Source organism: Anarhichas minor, unplaced genomic scaffold (genome assembly GCF_050575085.1).
Source record: "Anarhichas minor isolate MPS153535 unplaced genomic scaffold, ASM5057508v1 ptg000022l, whole genome shotgun sequence".
NCBI lineage: Eukaryota > Metazoa > Chordata > Actinopteri > Perciformes > Anarhichadidae > Anarhichas > Anarhichas minor.
Window position 1 is genome coordinate 2,939,184 of NW_027466468.1, and position 19,621 is coordinate 2,958,804.

Sequence of the window (19,621 nt, forward strand, 5' to 3'; positions counted from 1 at the left end):
AGATTTCTGTCTCGAACTGAGCCGCAGCAGAGGGGTGATCCGTCCACCTCAGACTGTCAGAGCCTCATATCATCTTCAGCCGGAAGTTAAAGGTCATCCGTGCATTGTCACCCCTTACTTAAAGGGAAATCGCTTCAGGTAGTCTACATATGGGTATGTAATTATTGTATTGAGATAGACTTGAAAAAGGTGTGAACTTATCAATTAAGGCCTCTGATGGGGCCGATTAAAAAAAAAAGAATCCCTGATTAGAGATGATATTTGGAAGTTAGTGACATTCGTTTACTTTTACACTCAACTCATTAGGATTTTTGATGACAAAGACTGTTTTCTTTTGTAAATTCTATAAAAAAATGTGACTAAGTAAGTGTGACAAAATCACAAACATCTGAATTCCCCACATTTACAGCTGTCAGACTATTAGCAATTAATATTCTAGCTGCATTGCCGTTTCACGTAATAGCATAATGTGCAACAGAATAGACAACACACTTTTGGGAAGACAACATTCAATGACATACAAACGTTCAATGAGTAACTTCATGAATGTGTGTTAAACGAGAGCACGCCTGTGAGCTGACCTGACATAATGAGTGGGGTCATTCTGGACCATGTTGAGCAGCCACTGCAGCTCCACTGAGCTTCTTTCAACTACGGGGCAACAAAAAAAAGACAAATGAGCGAACACAACAAACCTAGATACAAGAATATGACACGCTGACAAACATCCTCCTAGTCCCGAAGGTGTCAAAATAACAAACACTCAAATATGATGTCTTCATTTCTGATCATAGCACACTTGTGATAAATGTCCTACCTCTAGTATAGTCCACCAGAGCCTCCAGTGCAGCAACACGAACGTCTACAAAGTGTCCGTACTCGGCGTAGGACTTGAAGAGTGACGCGTCACTGGGGATATGACCGTTCTTCTGAAGCTGGCGGATCGCACTCAGACAGCTACAGAGAGGGAAGAGGAGGGGAACAGGTGTGTGAAATATATGCAAAAACATGGCTAATAGAAGGCAATACGCCTCTTCTATTAGCCTATGCCTTTCTTTCCAACAAGCTTTAACTTCTATGTCCTTAATTTGGTATGTTAACTGACAGCGGCAGATGGATATGCGTTGTGCAGAATCTAAAACTTAGTCTACTTTTAAGTTAAAGCTGTGCTGCCTTCAGGTGCCTGACAAAAAAATATGACAACTACAAACTGAGCTGATGTACAATAAACAAGGGGATTAACATGCCAAAGATCAAATGATTTTTTTAATCATTAAGGAATGTTTATAAGCATGGAAACTTTGTCAACTGAAGACAAATGATATATTTTGTCTCATATTTTAAACGACAGATAACGTCCATCTTAACATAAATACAAACATAAGCATGTTCTTTAGTTCTTCTGTAGTCCCATAAATCTACTCTTTCACATATCACTGCATGCAACACTATATTACTTGTAGTATACAGGAGACCAATCTTCATTTGTATTTTCTGACGTTTTAAGAAAAGGCTTAACTTAAGAATAAGATTAATTACAAATACTTTGGTGTTTTCCAAAACAATTATTGTACCCTGGAAAAATGTTGTTCCTCATTTTGTTGTCCAATTATTGAGGCAGAATCCATGGCAGGACACTTTATCCTAACTCCCTAAAATAATTAGTGGCTGCTTGTGGAGATAAGATCCCAGTGCACACCTGGTCCGATACTTGGTTTACAGCAACAGGAAGTAATATTTTAACAACTGAAACTAGTGTGTTTCAGGGGATCACACGCGAAACACAAACAAACAAACAAACAAACAAACACACACACAGCGCTCTTAACCTGACAGTGATGGTGTTTCTGAAGCTCGGCAGCAGTTTCTCCATGTTGAGGAATCGAGTGATCTCCTCCAAGATGAGACGGACGTCACCGTTCAAATTGTCCACAGTGCGCACCTCGTCGGTGATGCTGATGGCCGGGGTCAGGGAGTTGGTCAGAGCTTCTATCAGCTCAGCACGGTAGAAGTTATCTGAAAACTGGAGACAGACAGAAGAAGGTGTTGATGATCACTGGGGCTGACGATTTACTGTCAGCATCTGTAAATAAGCTACGGTTTTAGTTTTTTTTTAAGGAACGTTTTAAACCATTTGTTTACGATGCCACTCAATTACTTATAAATGATAAATACTGTGTGTATGTGCTAGCTTTTGGCTATCGGCCATGATTGATTACATCTTTAAAGGGACATTGTGAAGGATTTGGTGGCATACAGTGGTGTGGTTGCAGATTGCAACCAACTGAATACCTTTCCGCTCACTCCTACCCGTCCAAGACTACGGTAACGTGAGCCCCCCCTGACTGCAAAACCGTAGTGGCACTGTTGGGCTCGCTCTGAGGCCATCCTTACCATAATAACACTACTTTAGGAGGATGTCAGACGGCAACTTGTAGTACCAAGGTTTTGCACTCCCTATGCAGATATGAAGGGCTCATTCTAATGCAAACACAACGGTTAAACATAGCTATGAATATCATATTCCATTTCTGCTAATGGATCCCTCAAACTGTTTCACACTGGCCCTTTAAAGTCCCAGTGAAAGTGTATCTTTAGCTTCTGCATTGTGACATATTCCCCAGTGAAACAGAATATTTGAGCAGTGTAGTTACAAGAGGGATTGTCACTAGAAGTTGCAGATTGTTTGAGGAATGGATGTCATGATATTATTGGTTGGTACTAGCTTATGTAAAAACACATCATATTTAGTTTTACTGGAAGAAAAGATCATTGGATTTTCATATATACATACACAGAAATGGATTTGTTTTGTACTTTTTGTTCAGCATTCTTTGTGATTCAACGTGACCAGGGACAGGGTTCATTTCATCTCGACTGTTAGAGTTATTTTGTTGGAATGAAAGTTTGTGTGGCTTTACTTTGTTTTTCCTGTTGTCGTTATACTTGATGAGATCGAGGATGAAGTTGAGGACATCTTTGGGACAGAGGTTCTGGACGTCTCTAAGCAACGCCATGGCAACGGGCATCGTCTGACATGGAAAACAAAGACAAGACAGAAAAGATGGAGAAACACAAAAAGCTTGATTTAACAATGTGCTTCAGTGGAGCACGTGTCCTTGTAGGTCGAGGAATTGTGGCCAAAATATCTTAAGTTGATTTTTCAGCAGTGAAATAGTAGTAAAAGAATAGTTTGACGGTTGTTTGACGGTACCTTTTGCAGGAAGTAACTCTGGAAGCTGAGGAAGTGGTTGGTCTTGACGATGTTGGGGCAGCTCTTACAGCAGAACATTCGGGTAAACAGGGACTTCATGGCCGGCGGACCCTGCCACGTGCTCACCATGGCATTGGCTATCTGCAAGGTTTCCATGCACACACGAGAGAAGAGAAGCACACAATTCTACTTTAGTCAATTACTTCAGCTCAGCTCTGTTCAAACTGCCACATGTGGAGGACAGCAACCAAGTAAAATAGCCAAATTTAACATTTTCTGAGAAGCTTGTGGAAAGTAAAATGTAAACGGTCGTATAAGCTGTTCTCTCAAGAGCTGTGGTAGTTATTTGGGAAATATTGCAACGGCGCGCTAATGACAAGTCGAGTACGTTGTAACCTGTATAACAATGTCCTCACTGTCCGTTCCTGTGGTGAGAGCTGAACTACAAAGTAAAAGACAAATTTACACACGCGTTGCACACGAGGTTTCCACAGGCACGAAGACCAGCGGCTCCAGTGGTCTTTGGGTTCCAACAGGATATTGGGGAATTTATGTTAATGTGGTAATATAGGACTACGGGTCACTGACACAGGATGTTGTCATTTGGTAAAGTAAATAAAGGGGGGGTATGCACGCCGGAATGTTTTTGTATGAAGTGTGTGCACACATTCACGGACACATCTGTGTTTTTTTGTGTGTCGAAGAGTTTTTAACGGGCATTTGTCAGTTTTTACAAAGCCACCCGACCCCCCCCACAAACACACACATAGAGACACAAACACACACACAGTTTACAGCCCCAGGCTGTTCCTTCTTTCTTCCCACATGTTCTACCAATAACAAGCAAGTAAATGCCATCCCAACCAACCATAATGCAGCCAAGTCCATCTGAGGTCAGTCATAATTCTCTTTGTGGTCAGTGCGGGTATGTAAGTCTGTGTGTGCGAGCTTGTGTGCAGTATATACCAAAGGCCATTACGATGGGAGTCTGTTGGGGGTTCTTATGCCAAACACAGCAGCATAATGAAAGAGGTGAAGTGCTGCCATTTCAACCTCCTCTCAGTTTATCATGTTGTGAAAATATTGGTTCAGGTGGAACCCGAATGGCGGAAATCCAGTGGGGTTAAAGCTGGAATAGACCAAATCCAGAGAAAGGAGGATTTCCTGCAGCCACAGAATAGGATTATTCAGTCAACCGAGCAGCGAGAGTTAAACCGGTGGGTGGCATTGCTGGCTGGGAGGTTACATGTTGTTCTCATACTGTAGCTCTTTACACAATATTAAGCACAATATAAAATCATTTAAACAAAATAATAAATGAAAGAGAGCTGATCTGTTATCTTCCAATAAAAATGACATGTTCCTCAAAAGAAATCTAAGGCTTTCCTCGACCAAAGAAATTTCTTAAACGATTTTTTCGCCTCATAGCTTAGTAAAACTGAGCGTCTCCACAAAGTGTCACACAAAAGCACCACTTTGAATCTTGTGTTGACCAGAAACGTTTCTGTGAAATAAGTGATTTAGCATGAAAAACAACAAATCGTCGAAAGAAATCTTAGGCGACTAATCGGTGGCTGTGGTCCAAGTCAAACTTTTTTTAAAACTGCGCAGCATTCAAATGTGAATTTACAATTCTAAAGTGTCAACGTCACGAATTAAACTTTGGCACTTCCAACTATTCGGTACAGAGAAACCTTTCATGAAACATGTCCCTTGACCTGTCTATCAAAGAAAAGATTAAGGTTTCAATATGAAGTTGTGCGTGAGTGTTTGGAGCCTACAGGGTCATCAGGTGGGGAGCCTCTCAATAACAAGAAGGCTCAACAGAAGCAGTCCCCTTAAACTGCACCCACATACTCACCAAACACAGCCCTCTGTAGCAAGTCAGAGGAGAATCTTAAACCCAATCAGTTGTGCTCTACATAGCGTATAATTGATACAGTGAGTATGTGACCCACGTCCCTGATTATGTTGCTGAAATACAAAACGCACACATACACACTGACTGACACATACCTTGGCCAAACAGAAGCAGGCCTGCATGCGGACTTTGTAGAAGCACTGTTCCTGCTCTAGGATGTCTGTCAGAGCCAGTCTGGAGGCAGGAGTGGGGAACTTTTCCAATGCTGAGATGGACTCCTCCTAGCAGAGAGATAAGGCACATGCTCACCTGATGAACATCAAACTCCATCAAAGAAAATGATCAAAATCCTTTCAAGTGTCTTATCAATCTTATAATGTTAACCTTTCAACATTAGCAAGTAACTAAAGGCTACAATAACTCCTTCTAAAGTCTAATCAGCTTTTGTCAGCTGAGAAAGCTGATTCACTCCAGTTTATAGTAGCAGCTAAAAACTGAAAATGAAATGAGCCGCAGAAAAAAAGAAGTATGAAATGTTAATAAAACTTTAAAGTTCCTGTAAGGAATATTCATTTTGTGTTGATGTTGGCAGTCCCCTGTGGACAGAAGTGTTTCATAACCCGTTAAAAGCTCCTCGTAGTAACTTAAAACCATGACAGCAGAAAATAATGAGAAGCGGTTACCAACATGTTTTCATTGGCTTTTGGCTAATAAAAGTGAGTGAGGAGAGATTAAATTATTGGTTATTATTGGAACAACTTAGTGACTCCGGGTACTTTGCCAACCGGGACCCGGATCCAAAATAGAGCCGGCTATGGGCACCCATCCCGACTTTAGCTGTGGGTAAAAAAACTGAACAAACTGCAGCTGTAGCATGGTCCAGCTGGATGTACTGTATAAGAAAACAAGTTAGCTCAATGATTTACAAATGTTAAAAAAAGGCCAGTGCGGAGAGCTGCACTCGTGCCATTATCCCACCTGTGCAACTACATCCCTCTCATAGCGCAGCTGATACTGCCACATGAAGTCGGCCTGCTCAAACTCCACCTTCCTCAGAATGGACATGTCTGGGTCGATGCGGATCCACAGGAGAGGAGAGTCCGCACTGCAGACGGAACAAGTTCAAGTTAAAGTGAAGTACCTCAACTCACGCAGGTACATCTACCTTCACGTAATACGCCTAATATTCATACAGGGACAGGACAATAACTAAATTCATAGATAAAATGTCACACAGTGACGTCTTACTCCATGGCCGATAAATCCATGTCAACTTCCTCTCCATTCATCAGAGGGATCTTCTTTTTCTTGTTTCTGGAAGAGGAAACCAACAGAACGATCAGTGATTAGACAACAGTAAAAATACAAGATCAACACGGGACACATTCTTTTTTCTTTATTTTATCTCTTTGAACAGCACTATTGTCAAAGCAAAGTGGCATATTGATGAGATTTGGGCTGTGTCTTGGAAAGAATCTGGCGATACGATATGTATCGTGATACAGGGGTTACAAATATATATGTATATATATGTATATATATATATATATATGAACTATGTCATATACAATATTCACTAATCATGAGAGAATGAAGCATGTGTTGAGCTGTGGTAGGCACCGTCTGCTCTTGGAGTGACAGGGGATGTCGTGTTTGAGGCTGTTCTCCTCGATCTGCAGCGTATGGTTGAAGGATCCATCCAGCTCCTGCACCGTCACTTTGATGGGACCCTGCAGGGATATATACACATATGAATATTTGACGGCCAAAGTAATAATAAATTATGCAAATATGATGGTACTTCTAGTGCACGTGTCAAACTCAAGGCCCACGGGCCACATCCGGCCCGTGAATGAATTATCTTTGGCCCGCATGATAAAATCTATTTACTATTAGAGCTGGCCCGCCGGTATATCGCACGCACCACCATAATACTACAAATCCCACAATGCACTGCCCGTGTGTCGGCACGTCAATCGCAGGCCCGCGAACGCGCGCCTCACAGTCTGTATTACATACCACTTGTGTCAACTTTCAACTATCCCTCGCCCAAAAAATGGCTAAACGAAAGGTGGAATTTGAAAACAGGCAGTGGCGTTTCTGTGTGACATCACGAGCCACCTGAATGCGCTCAACCTGCAGCTTCAGGGGCGGGGCCGTGTCATCACTGACATGTACGCTACAGTAAGGGCTTTTAAAACCAAGCTGCGCCTGTGGGAGACGCAGATGCTGCAGGAAAACTTGAGCTATTTTCCGCACTGCCAAACAATGAAAGAGCAGGTCGCTGCCTTCCCAACTACACAGTTTGCTGAAAAACTCGGCATACTTGGTGCTGATTTCACACGGCGATTTGCCGATTTTGAAGCCCAAAAAAGCAGGTTTGAACTGCTCAGTAATCCATTTGCAGCTGACGTGGAAAACGCACCATCAAACCTCCAAATGGAGCTGATTGAGCTCCAATCTAATGACACACTGAAGGCAAAATATGAGTCTGTGGGCGCTGCAGAGTTTCCACGTTTCATCCCCGACACAATGCCCCAGCTGCGCTCCCAGGCTGCTCAAACGCTCTCTATGTTTGGCAGCACATACTTGTGTGAACAACTGTTCTCTTTGATGAAGATAAACAAAACTTCACACAGGACTTGTCTTACTGATGAGCACCTTCACTCAATCCTGAGGATTTCCTCAGCTCAGAGCCTGACCCCAGACATTGATGAACTTGTATCCAAGATGAGACACCAAGTGTCTGGCTCAGACCAGTGAGCATCACAGAGCAGCAAACGGCGCTTTGACGCATTTTCAGTTTTTAATGCGGTTTCATTTTTGCATTTTTTTTCTCTTGCAGGACATTTGATTTTTCTTTGAAGTAAATTATTTTTGGCTGTTGTTTGCCTGTAGAAAATGTTTTCACTTGAAATTACTCTGGAAAAACTGCAGATAGAGCCATAAGCAATTAATGAAACTGATTTTATTACTTTTATTTTTATTTATTTATGTATTATTTATATTTCATTTATTTCATAATTAATGTTGTTTTATAGGCAATACTCTATAGGCCTTGTTAGTTCCAGGTTCAATATGTGCACTAAGGTTCTTTCAATAAGTTTTCAATAAACGTTGAACCCGTCTGGCCCTTGACTTGTAGCAATTTTTTAATTTCGGCCCACTGTGTATTTGAGTTTGACACCCCTGTTCTAGTGCCTTACAGACATCTGTAACATGACACGCTAGATTCATTGATCCGTTTAAGTCATGGCTTTTTGTTTTTTTTGTGGGGAAAGATCGACTGTTCAAACATGACAAGACTGTTTCAGAAGGAACAGTAACGTCTGGCATAGAAGATTACAGAGAGGAATTCCATTTTCTTTTATACACACTGTAAAAAAAATAACTAATGCATTCATTGATTAATCGCGTCAGCAAGCTTTCAGACTAGGTTTGTGGCCAGCAGTAGATCTTGATTTTAATTGGAATCTTTTACAAATGGACAAGTTGCTCTCGACACAGACAACACATATTCCTTCCACATGTAGCTCAATGCTCACCACATATTTCTGAGTCCCAGACGACGTGTAGTCCTGTCGGATCTCCAGCTCGAGCACGTTCCTCTTCCTATTGAAGGCAAAGCTGCCAAAGAATTTCACCACAGAACTTTGATCTCTGAGTACAAAGAGTTAAAGTTAACCAAGGAGAGCCTGAAAAACGAACCAGGTGACAGAACATTCAGCAGATTACATGTTCTGATAATACTGCAGTGATACTCTATGAAGCTGTAAGAAGTTTATTTTCAATTCAAGAGCAAATGATGAACTTGTGTGGGGATTTGTTTTAAGCGTAACTTTTAGTATAATTTCATACAGGTGTTTCCATTTCTTATGAAAGGCGTCAAACCTACCAAGTGTTTTATTTGGAAAGATGATTTAAGGCAGGGGACACCAACCTTTTTGAAACTGAGAGCTACTTCAAGGGTACTGAGCAGTACGAAGGGCTACTTGTTTGATACAAACTTCATGAATAACAAAGTTGCACAGATCACCTTTTAACAATAATAATATATGTGAAGAGACTGTTTGATCACATGTCAATGTTAATTATTCCTCACAATAATTATTAACAATGATTGTGTATTTTGTTCAAAATCGCACCTGTTATATTTGTGTAAAAATGATCACTTCTAAAAAAATTTAGGAAATCATTAACTGTCATATCTTCACATAATGACTCGTTTGTACTAACCACTACCTTCGTAACATTTTTGAACAAATCATGAACTCTGTCCCATGTTTATACAAATTATCAGTTATGTAAGATAAAAAAAATCAACTCTTTCACATGTTTAAATGAATCCTATTACATTAGTACTAATCACCACATTTTGGGAAATCTGGGTCAACTTTGCATTGCGCAATGTAGCCTGCATGCCGGCCTGTAGTCTGTAGTCACCAGCTTTTTTTTGGGTACCTTTTTCTCCACGAAGAAACTAGTAAAAAGTCTTGTCTATAGCTGAGGGGGGGATCCAACCCTCCGAGGCACGCGAGCGTCTTTGGTCGCCTGCGTTTAAACCTCTAGTCTGGGCCTTTTCGATCGTACTGCGTTGCCTCGCCTCTACCCCCGCCACTCACGAGTTGTTGCCCCGCGGCTTGTTCCGAGGACTGACGGACCTGACGATGGTGTGCGATCGCGGCGCGTCCGGTGCCAACAGGAAGCGCCCGTCATTCGGAACCTGAAAACCTAGTGCGGTGCGGCGGCCTCTTCCTTTTAAAATCGACATGAATGCAAGCGTTTTTGGCGTTCATGGACGGAGCTCCATGGGGACCTAGTGCTATTTTTAGAACATGCGTTGCGGGCGACTCGCATGGTCCCTGCGGGCGACCAGGTGCCCGCGGGCACCGTGTTGGCTACCTCTGATTTAAGGTCTGGCATGACTAAGCATTTAACCTGGAACGCTTCCGACTGTCATACAATGCAACAGGCTCATTGAACATCATCACTATAAGTCCACGACAGATAAAGGATACACCCATTGTTTGATGAGGGGGCCGATGTCCTTGCCTGACACGTTGGAGATGGATTTGAGAAAGGCGTGAGTAGACAGAAGCATCTGGCTCCACATGTGACTCTGGTACTTCTGGGACGAGGCCGTGCTCGCCAGGCTCAGGAGCTTGTTGAAAACCTACAGGAGCACAGCAGAAAACCAAGAATTCAATATGAAGACGTAACCAGTTTTTGTTCTGAAGTCAAAGAGATAGTTTGGATGTTTTGAAGTGGGGTTGTACGAGGTACTTATCCACACAGTAGATTACAGTAGGCAGTTTGGAGAAGCATGTTATGAGCTAGTTATGACACAGGAGCAACACATTGTATTGCTGTGGACCGAGGCAGCAGCAAAACTTTCTTAGACAATTACGGAGGCAGACAACAATAAAATGCCGGTTGTGTCTCACCTGCAACATGAACTCCATGCTAATCCTGTTTTCTATCAGCCTCATCACCAGGTGGGCCTTACACTGGAACATCTTGTAGTACTCCCAGGACAAAGTATGGGGGTGCTTGATGGAGAAGTGAAGGTGGGGAGTTGGGCTAAAGAGAAAAAAAGTTTGGTCAGCGTGTTATGTAATTATGATTCACAAAATGACTTGTTACTTATATATAATGACTGTAATTGATGCATTGGGATTCAAATTGAAATGGAATGTGTTACTTGTCCTTCTCTTTGCATCCACTGAAGGTTGGGTGCAACAGAACTCCTCCCATCTTTAGTTCATATTCCACAATCTTGTCCAACTCCTGGTAAACAACGAAATAACATTTATTAACACTTACAGAATTCAGTCATTTAAATTCAGTTTTTTATCTGCCACCATACATCATGAAATATTTTGCTTATTAAAAGGACCAGTGTGTAGAATTTTGGGGGATCTATTGGCAGATATGGAATATAGTGTTCATAACTATTATTTCATTATAATCAACTGAAACTAAGAATTGTTGTGTTTTCATTCGTTTAAAATGAGTCCTCGCTAATGCAGGCGAGTGAGCATCGGTGATATTGGTGCTGAAAGTTCACCAAAGTTGAACTTGATATGAATGCAAACATGAGAAGATTCGAATCTGAGTTTTTTTCAAACATTCACTTGCAAAAAATGGAGGTGAACGTTAGGCATATGTTAATTTTGCAAATATATGACCATGCCTTTACACCGCCATGTTTCCACAGTAGAACGAACAAACCAAACACTGGCTCTGGAGAGAGCCTTTTGCATTTTTACCTGAAGGCCACCGTAGTTCTCAGACACGCTTGTAAAACTGCGGTAACGTGAGCTGCAGAGTGCACAACTGAGGTTCGGCCAGCCACCATCTGACTTCCACTGCTGCTAAAGGAGTGTTATCATGGTAAGGACGGCCTGTGAGGGAGGCGATTCAGCTGGTTGCACCCCTGGATGCCACCAAATCCTACACACTGTCCCTTTAAACGAGCAGTGGCGCTACATCACACAGCAAAGGTACCATATTTAATGAGTAAGGCAACCCTTTAGAGCAACTAAATTGATAACAAGACGAGATGCATCAGGATAGATTCAATTTAGCAGGTGATCGATCGATCGATTACATAAGTAAGGACTAATAGTTAGGAAACAAAACCTCACTGCTGCACTGCAGGAGTTGGGCTTCTATTACCGCCTCTGCGGACCAATTCCCTGGAGAGACCTTGTAAGAAGAGTTATGACAGTTGACAGAAAAGCTGTTACCTCTTTGATCCAGTGGCGGTACTCATTGACTCCAAAGGTCTTCTTCAGGTAGAGGCCGTAGATGTAGCCTGAGATTCCTTTCAACACCCACTCATCAGCCCTTCAGAGGTAACAACACATCAAGTCACTGCAGTCACAGCTTACACAATACAAATCATTTAAAAAATAACAATCAATTCATCAGGGTGGCTTTAGTTCCCTTCATGGTGTACATGGTGTACGTCCTAACCTTTGAATGGAATTATTCAGAAGCAATAGCAGCAATCGAAGTGCCGTTTATATCAACAATTTTTAAGTGAATTAACTTCAGACCGGCAATCACTCGAGACTTAAAGGTTCCTCTTCTTAGCATGTGACGTATGGCTAGCAAGAAGTGTGAAGCTACTGCACAATCGGGCCAGAATGAATGGGAATAAGCAGTTTTGAGACACCTTGAGACTGAGAGCAAACCTGCTTTGAGCTCTTTCAAAGTGGACACCCTTTTATTTAAAGGCCACACTTCATCACTGGGTAATTGTGAATGTTACCCTTGTGGTTTTTCCTAGGAAGAAACTTGGCATGGCAGACACGACTCTCATAATGTATCAGCCTGGATTTATTAGCTTGTAAAAAAACGAAGAAAGAAAAGAAAGAGAGACAGAATATGCTGATTCAACCGTGGTGGTTTCACCACTTGATGTTGAACGGAATCCAGTCGGACTTATATGTAGTAAAGATGATTTCATCCGTTTACCCGCAAAAAGCAACATAATGGAGAGGATGGAAGTATTTTCCTGTAAAGATTTGATCCACTCTTGGCCCTAATACTGTCACTAAATCATATTATGATTGACTATTAATAACCTTTCTCTCTGATATATTGTAGAGACTTTTTTTAGTATTCTTACCAGGCGCAACAGCGTTGTGAGTCTGTCTGAGTCATCGTGGCAAAATGTGGTCAAGGAGACACCTACTGTAGCGGCAACTACCACAGAAACGGGTTTGAGTGCTTTCCCAGGTGTAGGAAAATTTATGACTGGTGTGATCCATCGCAGGATGGTCTGTAGTTTCATATTTTTATTGTATTTTCATATATTCATAGTTCTTTATTTAATTTTTTTATTATTTCATTGTGTTTATGTTATGTACTAATACCAATTTCATGTGAAAACCTACTTGGTAATAAATTAAATGAATAAATTACATGATTCTGATTTTAGGATTTAAGAAACCTTTCTTGAAAAGTAGACTTGGGAAACTGCACAAAGCCCCAAAACACAGAATATTAGCCAACAAAGCCTTCAGATACTACTGATAAGTGTCAGAAGACAACCTGCCTGATCCTCTATTAGACGGACAGGGAGAGATTCAAATGTAATCTTGTTTACTAAAGATCATTCCCACTTCACTGTCTGTCAATGCGGTTTAGCAGATTTAGAAAAGAGCAGTTTCTTGTTTTCTTGTGCCTTCTCTTTTATGTCTGACGGGCTACTGAGCTCGGCCTGTTTTCAATTACAGGCCCCAGTTAACCCCCCACTCTGATTAATTGCTTTCAGGCAGCGCCACGCTTTGCTAAAATCAAAGAGATCTGACTTTCCTGAGGTCTTCTCTCACACGACACCAGCTGGCTCAACAGCACAAGCAAGCAAAAGCCCCACATCTGATGTGTGTTTAGAGGTCAGCGAGGAGGGGAAGAGGATGGAGGACGAGAGGAGGTAAAGGAAGGACATCCAAGCATTCCCCTCCCCGGTACTAGCAGCACTAGAGCGTGTTTTACGAGTCAACACTGAGTTTGTCTTAATCAAACTCTTGTGCAGCTCGTTTGGGCAGTTGTGATCGCAGTAATCGTACTCTGGCGCGAACCACAACATATGTTCCGAGACCACTTGCGGAGGTGGTCTCAGATTGTTTCCAAGCAAGAGAATATGCCAAATAACGTCCACAAAAATGTTGACATTCGAGATAAAGTGGAGAAGGGATTCTCGCACACAGCAGATCAGTGCAGAGTCAAGGTGACCAACTCTGACAGCAATATTTCAAAGTAGGGTTGGGCGATACGACGGTCTATGAAGAGAAGTGAGGAGAGGGCGGTTGAAAATACAGAGCAGGAGGGGGCACCCCAACCAGGAAGAGCTGTAGTGTTGTGTCAGCTTTTTGAAATGAAAGATGAGAAAATCCTGCAGGAAAAGTCTCTAAAACACAACTTTGTGGGATTTTTATATTGCACTTACCGAAGTCAGGCTGCAATTTATTCGCACCACTTTCAACACTTGAACTCATTGTTCTGAGGAACCTTGAAGCTTCCATTTTGAAAGCATTTTAGTTTTACGGTTTTAAATATTTTGTTTATAACTCCAGTGTTGTCTCTTGTGAGGCAGTTGTTTTTGTTCATGTGGAAGTTTCAAATAAAAGAAGAAAAATGTTAAGGCAAGTTAGATTTAACACCTATTTAGACTTCTTTAATGCCACGCGGAATCAAATTTAAGACCAACTTGCTGATGTAGGCCATCGTGTGCATGCAAACGTGTGGGCAGGAACATTGTGTTGGAATAAGTCTCGTACTCCCCCAGTTGACTTGTTTGATTGGTGTTTTGTCACTGTGTCACATTTTAAATTGCAATATCAGAAAAACAATTTATAAAAGCCTACTTCTGACTTCTGACAAATTAAGGCCTTACTTTTAGATGAATGAATTCAATGCTGTTTAAGCCTCACTGTGTTGGGTCTCACCATGACATCCTGGAGATGAAACAGCCAAAGAACTGCTGAGCCAAGGCCTGGGCCAGACAGCGGCGAGTCAGCGGGGTCTGGTCTATGATCATAGCGCTGTGGAGCAGGTTGGTACTGAAAAACAAAGCCAACAACTTTTAAGTTCAGACAGAATGAGATGAATACAGTGACAAAATGTCTTAACTGTCCTCACAGAAAACACTGCGACTTCTCCAAAGCTGGGAAAGTCTCGTGCGCACAAAAAAACATGTTGGCACAAACATGCATGTGGGGACACACCATCCTGCCCCCCCCCCCCCCCCCCCCAGTCTATCTCATGCTTACTTGAAGATGCTCATGGAAGCATAGGAGGACACTTGCACATAGGCCTCGTCCACAAACACGGTCTTGAAGCAGGCATAAGGGTAGCGGCATGTCAGAATCTCCTCGTAGAACTCAAAGATCTCATGTAGGTACGACATGGAGTGTTTGAGCAGCGGCAGCAGCTGCGGCAGGCAGAAGTGGGTCACCTGAGGACGGGACAAAGTACGATGTGGAAGTTATTTTTTGGGCGTATTCCAAAATGTCCGAATAAGCAAATCAAAAGTGAAAAATGTCTATAGAAAAAGACTAAAAGGTTAAAACCCCATGGTATTCCATTTACAAAACTGTTGGGTCTCCATGGTGGAGCACATTGGTACAGTCATTGTAATACCTTGTATTGTGTCTGATTTAATGACAGCAATCATAACAGAATACCAAGGATGTCCACTTTGCTGCTCCGGTTCCCAACCTGGGGCTCCTGACCCCTACTAAGAGTCGCCAAAGCTTCACAGGGTTGCGAGGCTTTCTTGATTTTTAAAATAACTTTTTTCATTAACTATACAGTTGGCCTATAACTCATGTCATGTCTGTGAGGAAAACTAAATGAAATTGTCATTTTTACACTTGTACAATGGCCAATTAAGTGTGTATGATTGTTAAAGAAATAAATAATACAAAGTAACAGAATTGTATTAAACGTTTCCAAAAATAACAGTAAAACTCTGTAAAAAGCTGTAGTGCCACATTCACAGAAAACAATCTGCAGTTATTACGTTCACTAAGTTCACAGTTGTTCTGTACTGTTATTGTTACACATTGAATACAATGTGAAACATCTATTTAATATGTAACCTAGTCACAATGAAAGACAAAGGGCTCCCTTGCTGCATTTACTACCAGTGCATTGCACATTACATAGGCAGCGTGTCCATACACTACTTTACTGAATTTAGTTCATCTTCAACACTGCTACCGTGTGTTCAGGGACATCTAGTGGTCATTACTGGAAAATACAAGGACATACATCAGACCCGAAGTATAATAATAACAATTAACAATTTGTCATCAGGTTTTCTGTCGAGATTAAACATTGCTGAGATGATGTTTTACATCTTAGTAAGAGGTGTGCGTTTGGATATTAGCCAGCAAAAACTTGCTTTACATATCCAAGAATGTGGTTTGAGATGTAATTTGTTCATTTCTCCCTCATACTGCTCCTCCTAACCAAATGATGCAGATGTGGAGACCAACAGTCCTATATCATGCTGCATGTGGATTAAATCTCTCTTAAATCTTCCGCTAAAAAACGTGTCACATTAAAGAAGACAAAGCTGGATGCTCTGACTGCTGTTTCACTGCGACTTCAAACACATCAACGTTTAAGTGGTGCTGTGCTTAACGTTAAAGTAAAAGCAGATGTTTGGAGAAAAGGAATCACACCATTACACATTTGGCTCATGTAGAAATAATCAATACAGACCATAACAACAGTGATATAGGGTTCCTTTTTAGCATCCCGAACTACATGCAGGCACATCATCATTTAAACCCATCACTTGGTCACTGCAAACCCACCTCGTGCATGTAGGGATCTACTAGGATTTCAAAGGGCCCCACTGCCAGGGAGATGTTGGGGGCCGCGGTGGGGATGGGGAGGACATAGTGGAAAGTCTTCTTCCTCATGTCATGGGTGTAGATGGTCTCGACCAGGTCTCCGCACGACACGGCCACCATAGAAGCGTCCACGGTGAACTCCAGCTTCCACGTACAGAGCTCTGAGTAGGAGTCCACACAGGGGAACCAGAATCTGGGGGAGCGGACAATATGATGAGCTTTGAGCACATGCACGTAAATGAATGCACCAACCACTCAGCGTTGGAAATACACGAGGGCAAAGGGCAAAACTGCCCCTAAGAAATATAATTTTGCCCCTGATATCACTAGGAGAGGGGCAAAAAATGCCCCCGAACTTTCTAAACTAATAAATAAATGGAGCGCTTCTTCATCAGACCTGTGACTGCGAGACTGCGGTCAACTCAGCAGACACTTCAATGTTAGTGCACCTATATGCTGAAATTCACGGTAAACTCATTCAAACGGCGCAGATCGGGAGCGAGCGAAGGACTTTGAAAGTTAACGGAAAGATTAACATGAGACAACATCCGGTTTCTTCAGACGAACATCCGGTTTTCAGAATAAGATGCCAACAAAGTATACATATTGCATAATGGAAATTAGATTAAATGAATTATATTGACATTAAGTATAAAACATGCTACCTGCATCTCGTGAGTTAAAGGGAAAATACACCTAAATTGTGCGTAGTGTCATTATTCTTTGATTTGAGGGTTGCTGGAAATGAATAATACCTGACTGACAGTCAATTAAGATATTTTACTAAGTAAAAACTCTGAATTTGTACCTTCAAATGGCACATTTTTTTAATTTTTAAGGTGCTATAAAAATGTTTTTCTCAAAAATTCCACATAATGACTAATGCATATATGTTCAGGACAAAAATGGGTAATATCACAATATTTGAGGTGCGACAAAAATATTTTTTCTCAATAATTCCATACAATGACTGATGTATATGTAATCAAGGCATCGTTGACTTAGTAATTGTTAATAGTTGTTTAAAAAATGTAATAATAACAACAAATAACCACAAAGAAATAAGAATAAAATTGAATATGATTGTCTGATTTATGTTTTCTGTTTGTTTTTTGTTAAAAAAAATCTAAGAAAACACTTTGAATCTGTAGACTACTGCTTAATAGTCTTATTATTGCCATTTGATGACAATTGCTCATATACTGTAAGCCTAAATAAGTATATTTATTATTTTGAACAAAGGTTAAATGTTATTTCACAAGTTTCAAAAAGTGCCCCCAATTTTTTTGAAAAAAGTCAGTGGGGGCAAAAATTGCCCCCCCAAAAATATGTAAATTTCCTACCCTGCAACCACTGCTATTATGGGCTTTAATGGTAGATTGTGATGGTCAGCTATTAAGTGAGAGAGTGGACAAGAGTGTAGGAAATGTCCAAAAAGAAAAGGAGTGAAGATACTGAGCTTAGAGTTGTTACATGACGCACTACAAAGGCTTTATTATAATGTACTTAAGGTGTGTCGTTATTTGACTTAACTACTGTAAGTCAATGTTAGAAACTGTTTGTAGACCTGGTGGAGTTCTGGTATCCAAAGGAGAACACGTGAGCTCCTCTCTCCGCCATGCTGCCTTCCACATCAGGAACAACGAAGTGGAGACCTCCTTTTGGCTGGTCCAGGGAAAACTCGATGTACACCTTTAAGACTTTCAAATCTGGAGACACAAAAACACAGATATATTGGTGTATCGGTCACATTCTCACAGCTCCTTTTTATGTCAATAATCCAAGATTAATTTAATTTCTTTATAGAAATCTGGTGAAGATGATGGCATTTTAAAAAGAGACAGTAAGTTATGTAAGTTAGTCTTGGTTTGGCAAAAAAAAAAAAAAAACACTTCTGAATCCTCAACTTTTTGATTTTTTTGTTTGTCTTACCATCTCCTTGTTTCCAGAGTTCAGAGGGGACCTTGATGACCAGCTCCCCGTGTCCTGCATCGGGGTCCACAGCACTCACTGCTGCGGTGTAGGCGCTGGAGAAATAGTTGAGATTCCTCCTACGTAGACGCACACACCAAATGTACACAAAATGGTCATATTGCCACCACAGTTTCTCATAAACTAGCCAGAAAATGATATTGGTAATAATCCTGTAAATCCAATTTGACAGCTTACAAATATATAGTGTCTAGTGTACACATCATCATATCGCCCAAACCTAAAGGCAAAATGAATAGTAAATAAATTCACTATTACTAGTTATTCAAGCATGAATATTTCAAATTAATTTGGCTGGATGGCTTCATTTTGGTTCAGTGCCTTGGAGCTGATGAGGCAGAAATATAAAGAGAGCTATTGTGCTGCTTTAAATCTTTATAAAACTCAGTTCGTCATAGTCTCAGTCAATTACTTTTATCTGATGTTCTCTGCCTTTCACTTATCCATACAACTAGCTAGTGTTGTTACCATTGTTTACTAAACAATGTAGATTTGACAGTATCTATTGCACCACAGAAGGATTTCACTTGTAGACTAACAATTCAAACAGGGTTCCCACGGTTTTCTAAAGGTTATTTTCCAGGTAATTTTCAGTGATGATCTAGCTGGTATGACAGACCGACTAATACGTTCCTCTCTTATGGAAGTCTGATTAAAAACAAGTGCAGTCTATGGCTATAACTTCTCTATAAAATCATCTCTTACATGCTTAGAAATTATGACAAATTGATCATAGGCTGATGCAAACGCGCCTGCAGATGTACTGCACTTCTCTTTATTGTGAAGCTACCTCGACAAAAGTTCAATATTTCACGATAAGGATTATGCGATTAGGCGATGTTTTGGACTCCCATTCATTGTTTTGACCTCTGATTCCCATTCATTATAATCAAACTCTCTCAACAATGCCCAACACACATGTGAAACCATTGCTCCGAGCCACAGTTCAATCACAAACCTTAAAACATTTACGAGCAAAACAAGCTAGCAAGCATGCCAACTTTAGCAACTGAACAAAACATGCTAATCAATATAACAATATTCAACTGTTCAAAGCAACTTTATGTGAAGTCATCCAACCTGCATGTGCCACCATGTGAGGTGTGTTCACAGCGTTTCCACAACATAGCAGTCTGTTCAAAACACTCTCATCCATAAAGTACCATTTGAACGTTAATA

The 19,621-nt window shown here is 41.1% G+C and overlaps 1 protein-coding gene across 1 annotated transcript in view; it reads right to left on the minus strand.

Annotated features, from left to right (window-relative positions):
• The window catches only part of taf2 (TAF2 RNA polymerase II, TATA box binding protein (TBP)-associated factor), a 29,471-nt gene that overhangs the window by 7,891 nt on the left and 1,959 nt on the right, over positions 1–19,621 (minus strand). Inside the window, exons 4-22 of the mRNA XM_076096478.1 lie at positions 18,383–18,501; positions 18,018–18,159; positions 16,412–16,643; positions 14,858–15,042; positions 14,534–14,647; positions 11,825–11,924; positions 10,777–10,862; positions 10,520–10,655; positions 10,094–10,248; positions 8,621–8,735; positions 6,696–6,805; positions 6,324–6,389; positions 6,054–6,180; positions 5,231–5,356; positions 3,215–3,355; positions 2,922–3,032; positions 1,830–2,023; positions 818–957; positions 582–651 (exon numbers count right to left, since the gene is read on the minus strand). Coding sequence (XP_075952593.1) covers positions 582–651; positions 818–957; positions 1,830–2,023; positions 2,922–3,032; positions 3,215–3,355; positions 5,231–5,356; positions 6,054–6,180; positions 6,324–6,389; positions 6,696–6,805; positions 8,621–8,735; positions 10,094–10,248; positions 10,520–10,655; positions 10,777–10,862; positions 11,825–11,924; positions 14,534–14,647; positions 14,858–15,042; positions 16,412–16,643; positions 18,018–18,159; positions 18,383–18,501 — 2,469 coding nt within the window. The remainder of the gene's footprint in view (positions 1–581; positions 652–817; positions 958–1,829; positions 2,024–2,921; positions 3,033–3,214; positions 3,356–5,230; positions 5,357–6,053; positions 6,181–6,323; positions 6,390–6,695; positions 6,806–8,620; positions 8,736–10,093; positions 10,249–10,519; positions 10,656–10,776; positions 10,863–11,824; positions 11,925–14,533; positions 14,648–14,857; positions 15,043–16,411; positions 16,644–18,017; positions 18,160–18,382; positions 18,502–19,621) is intronic.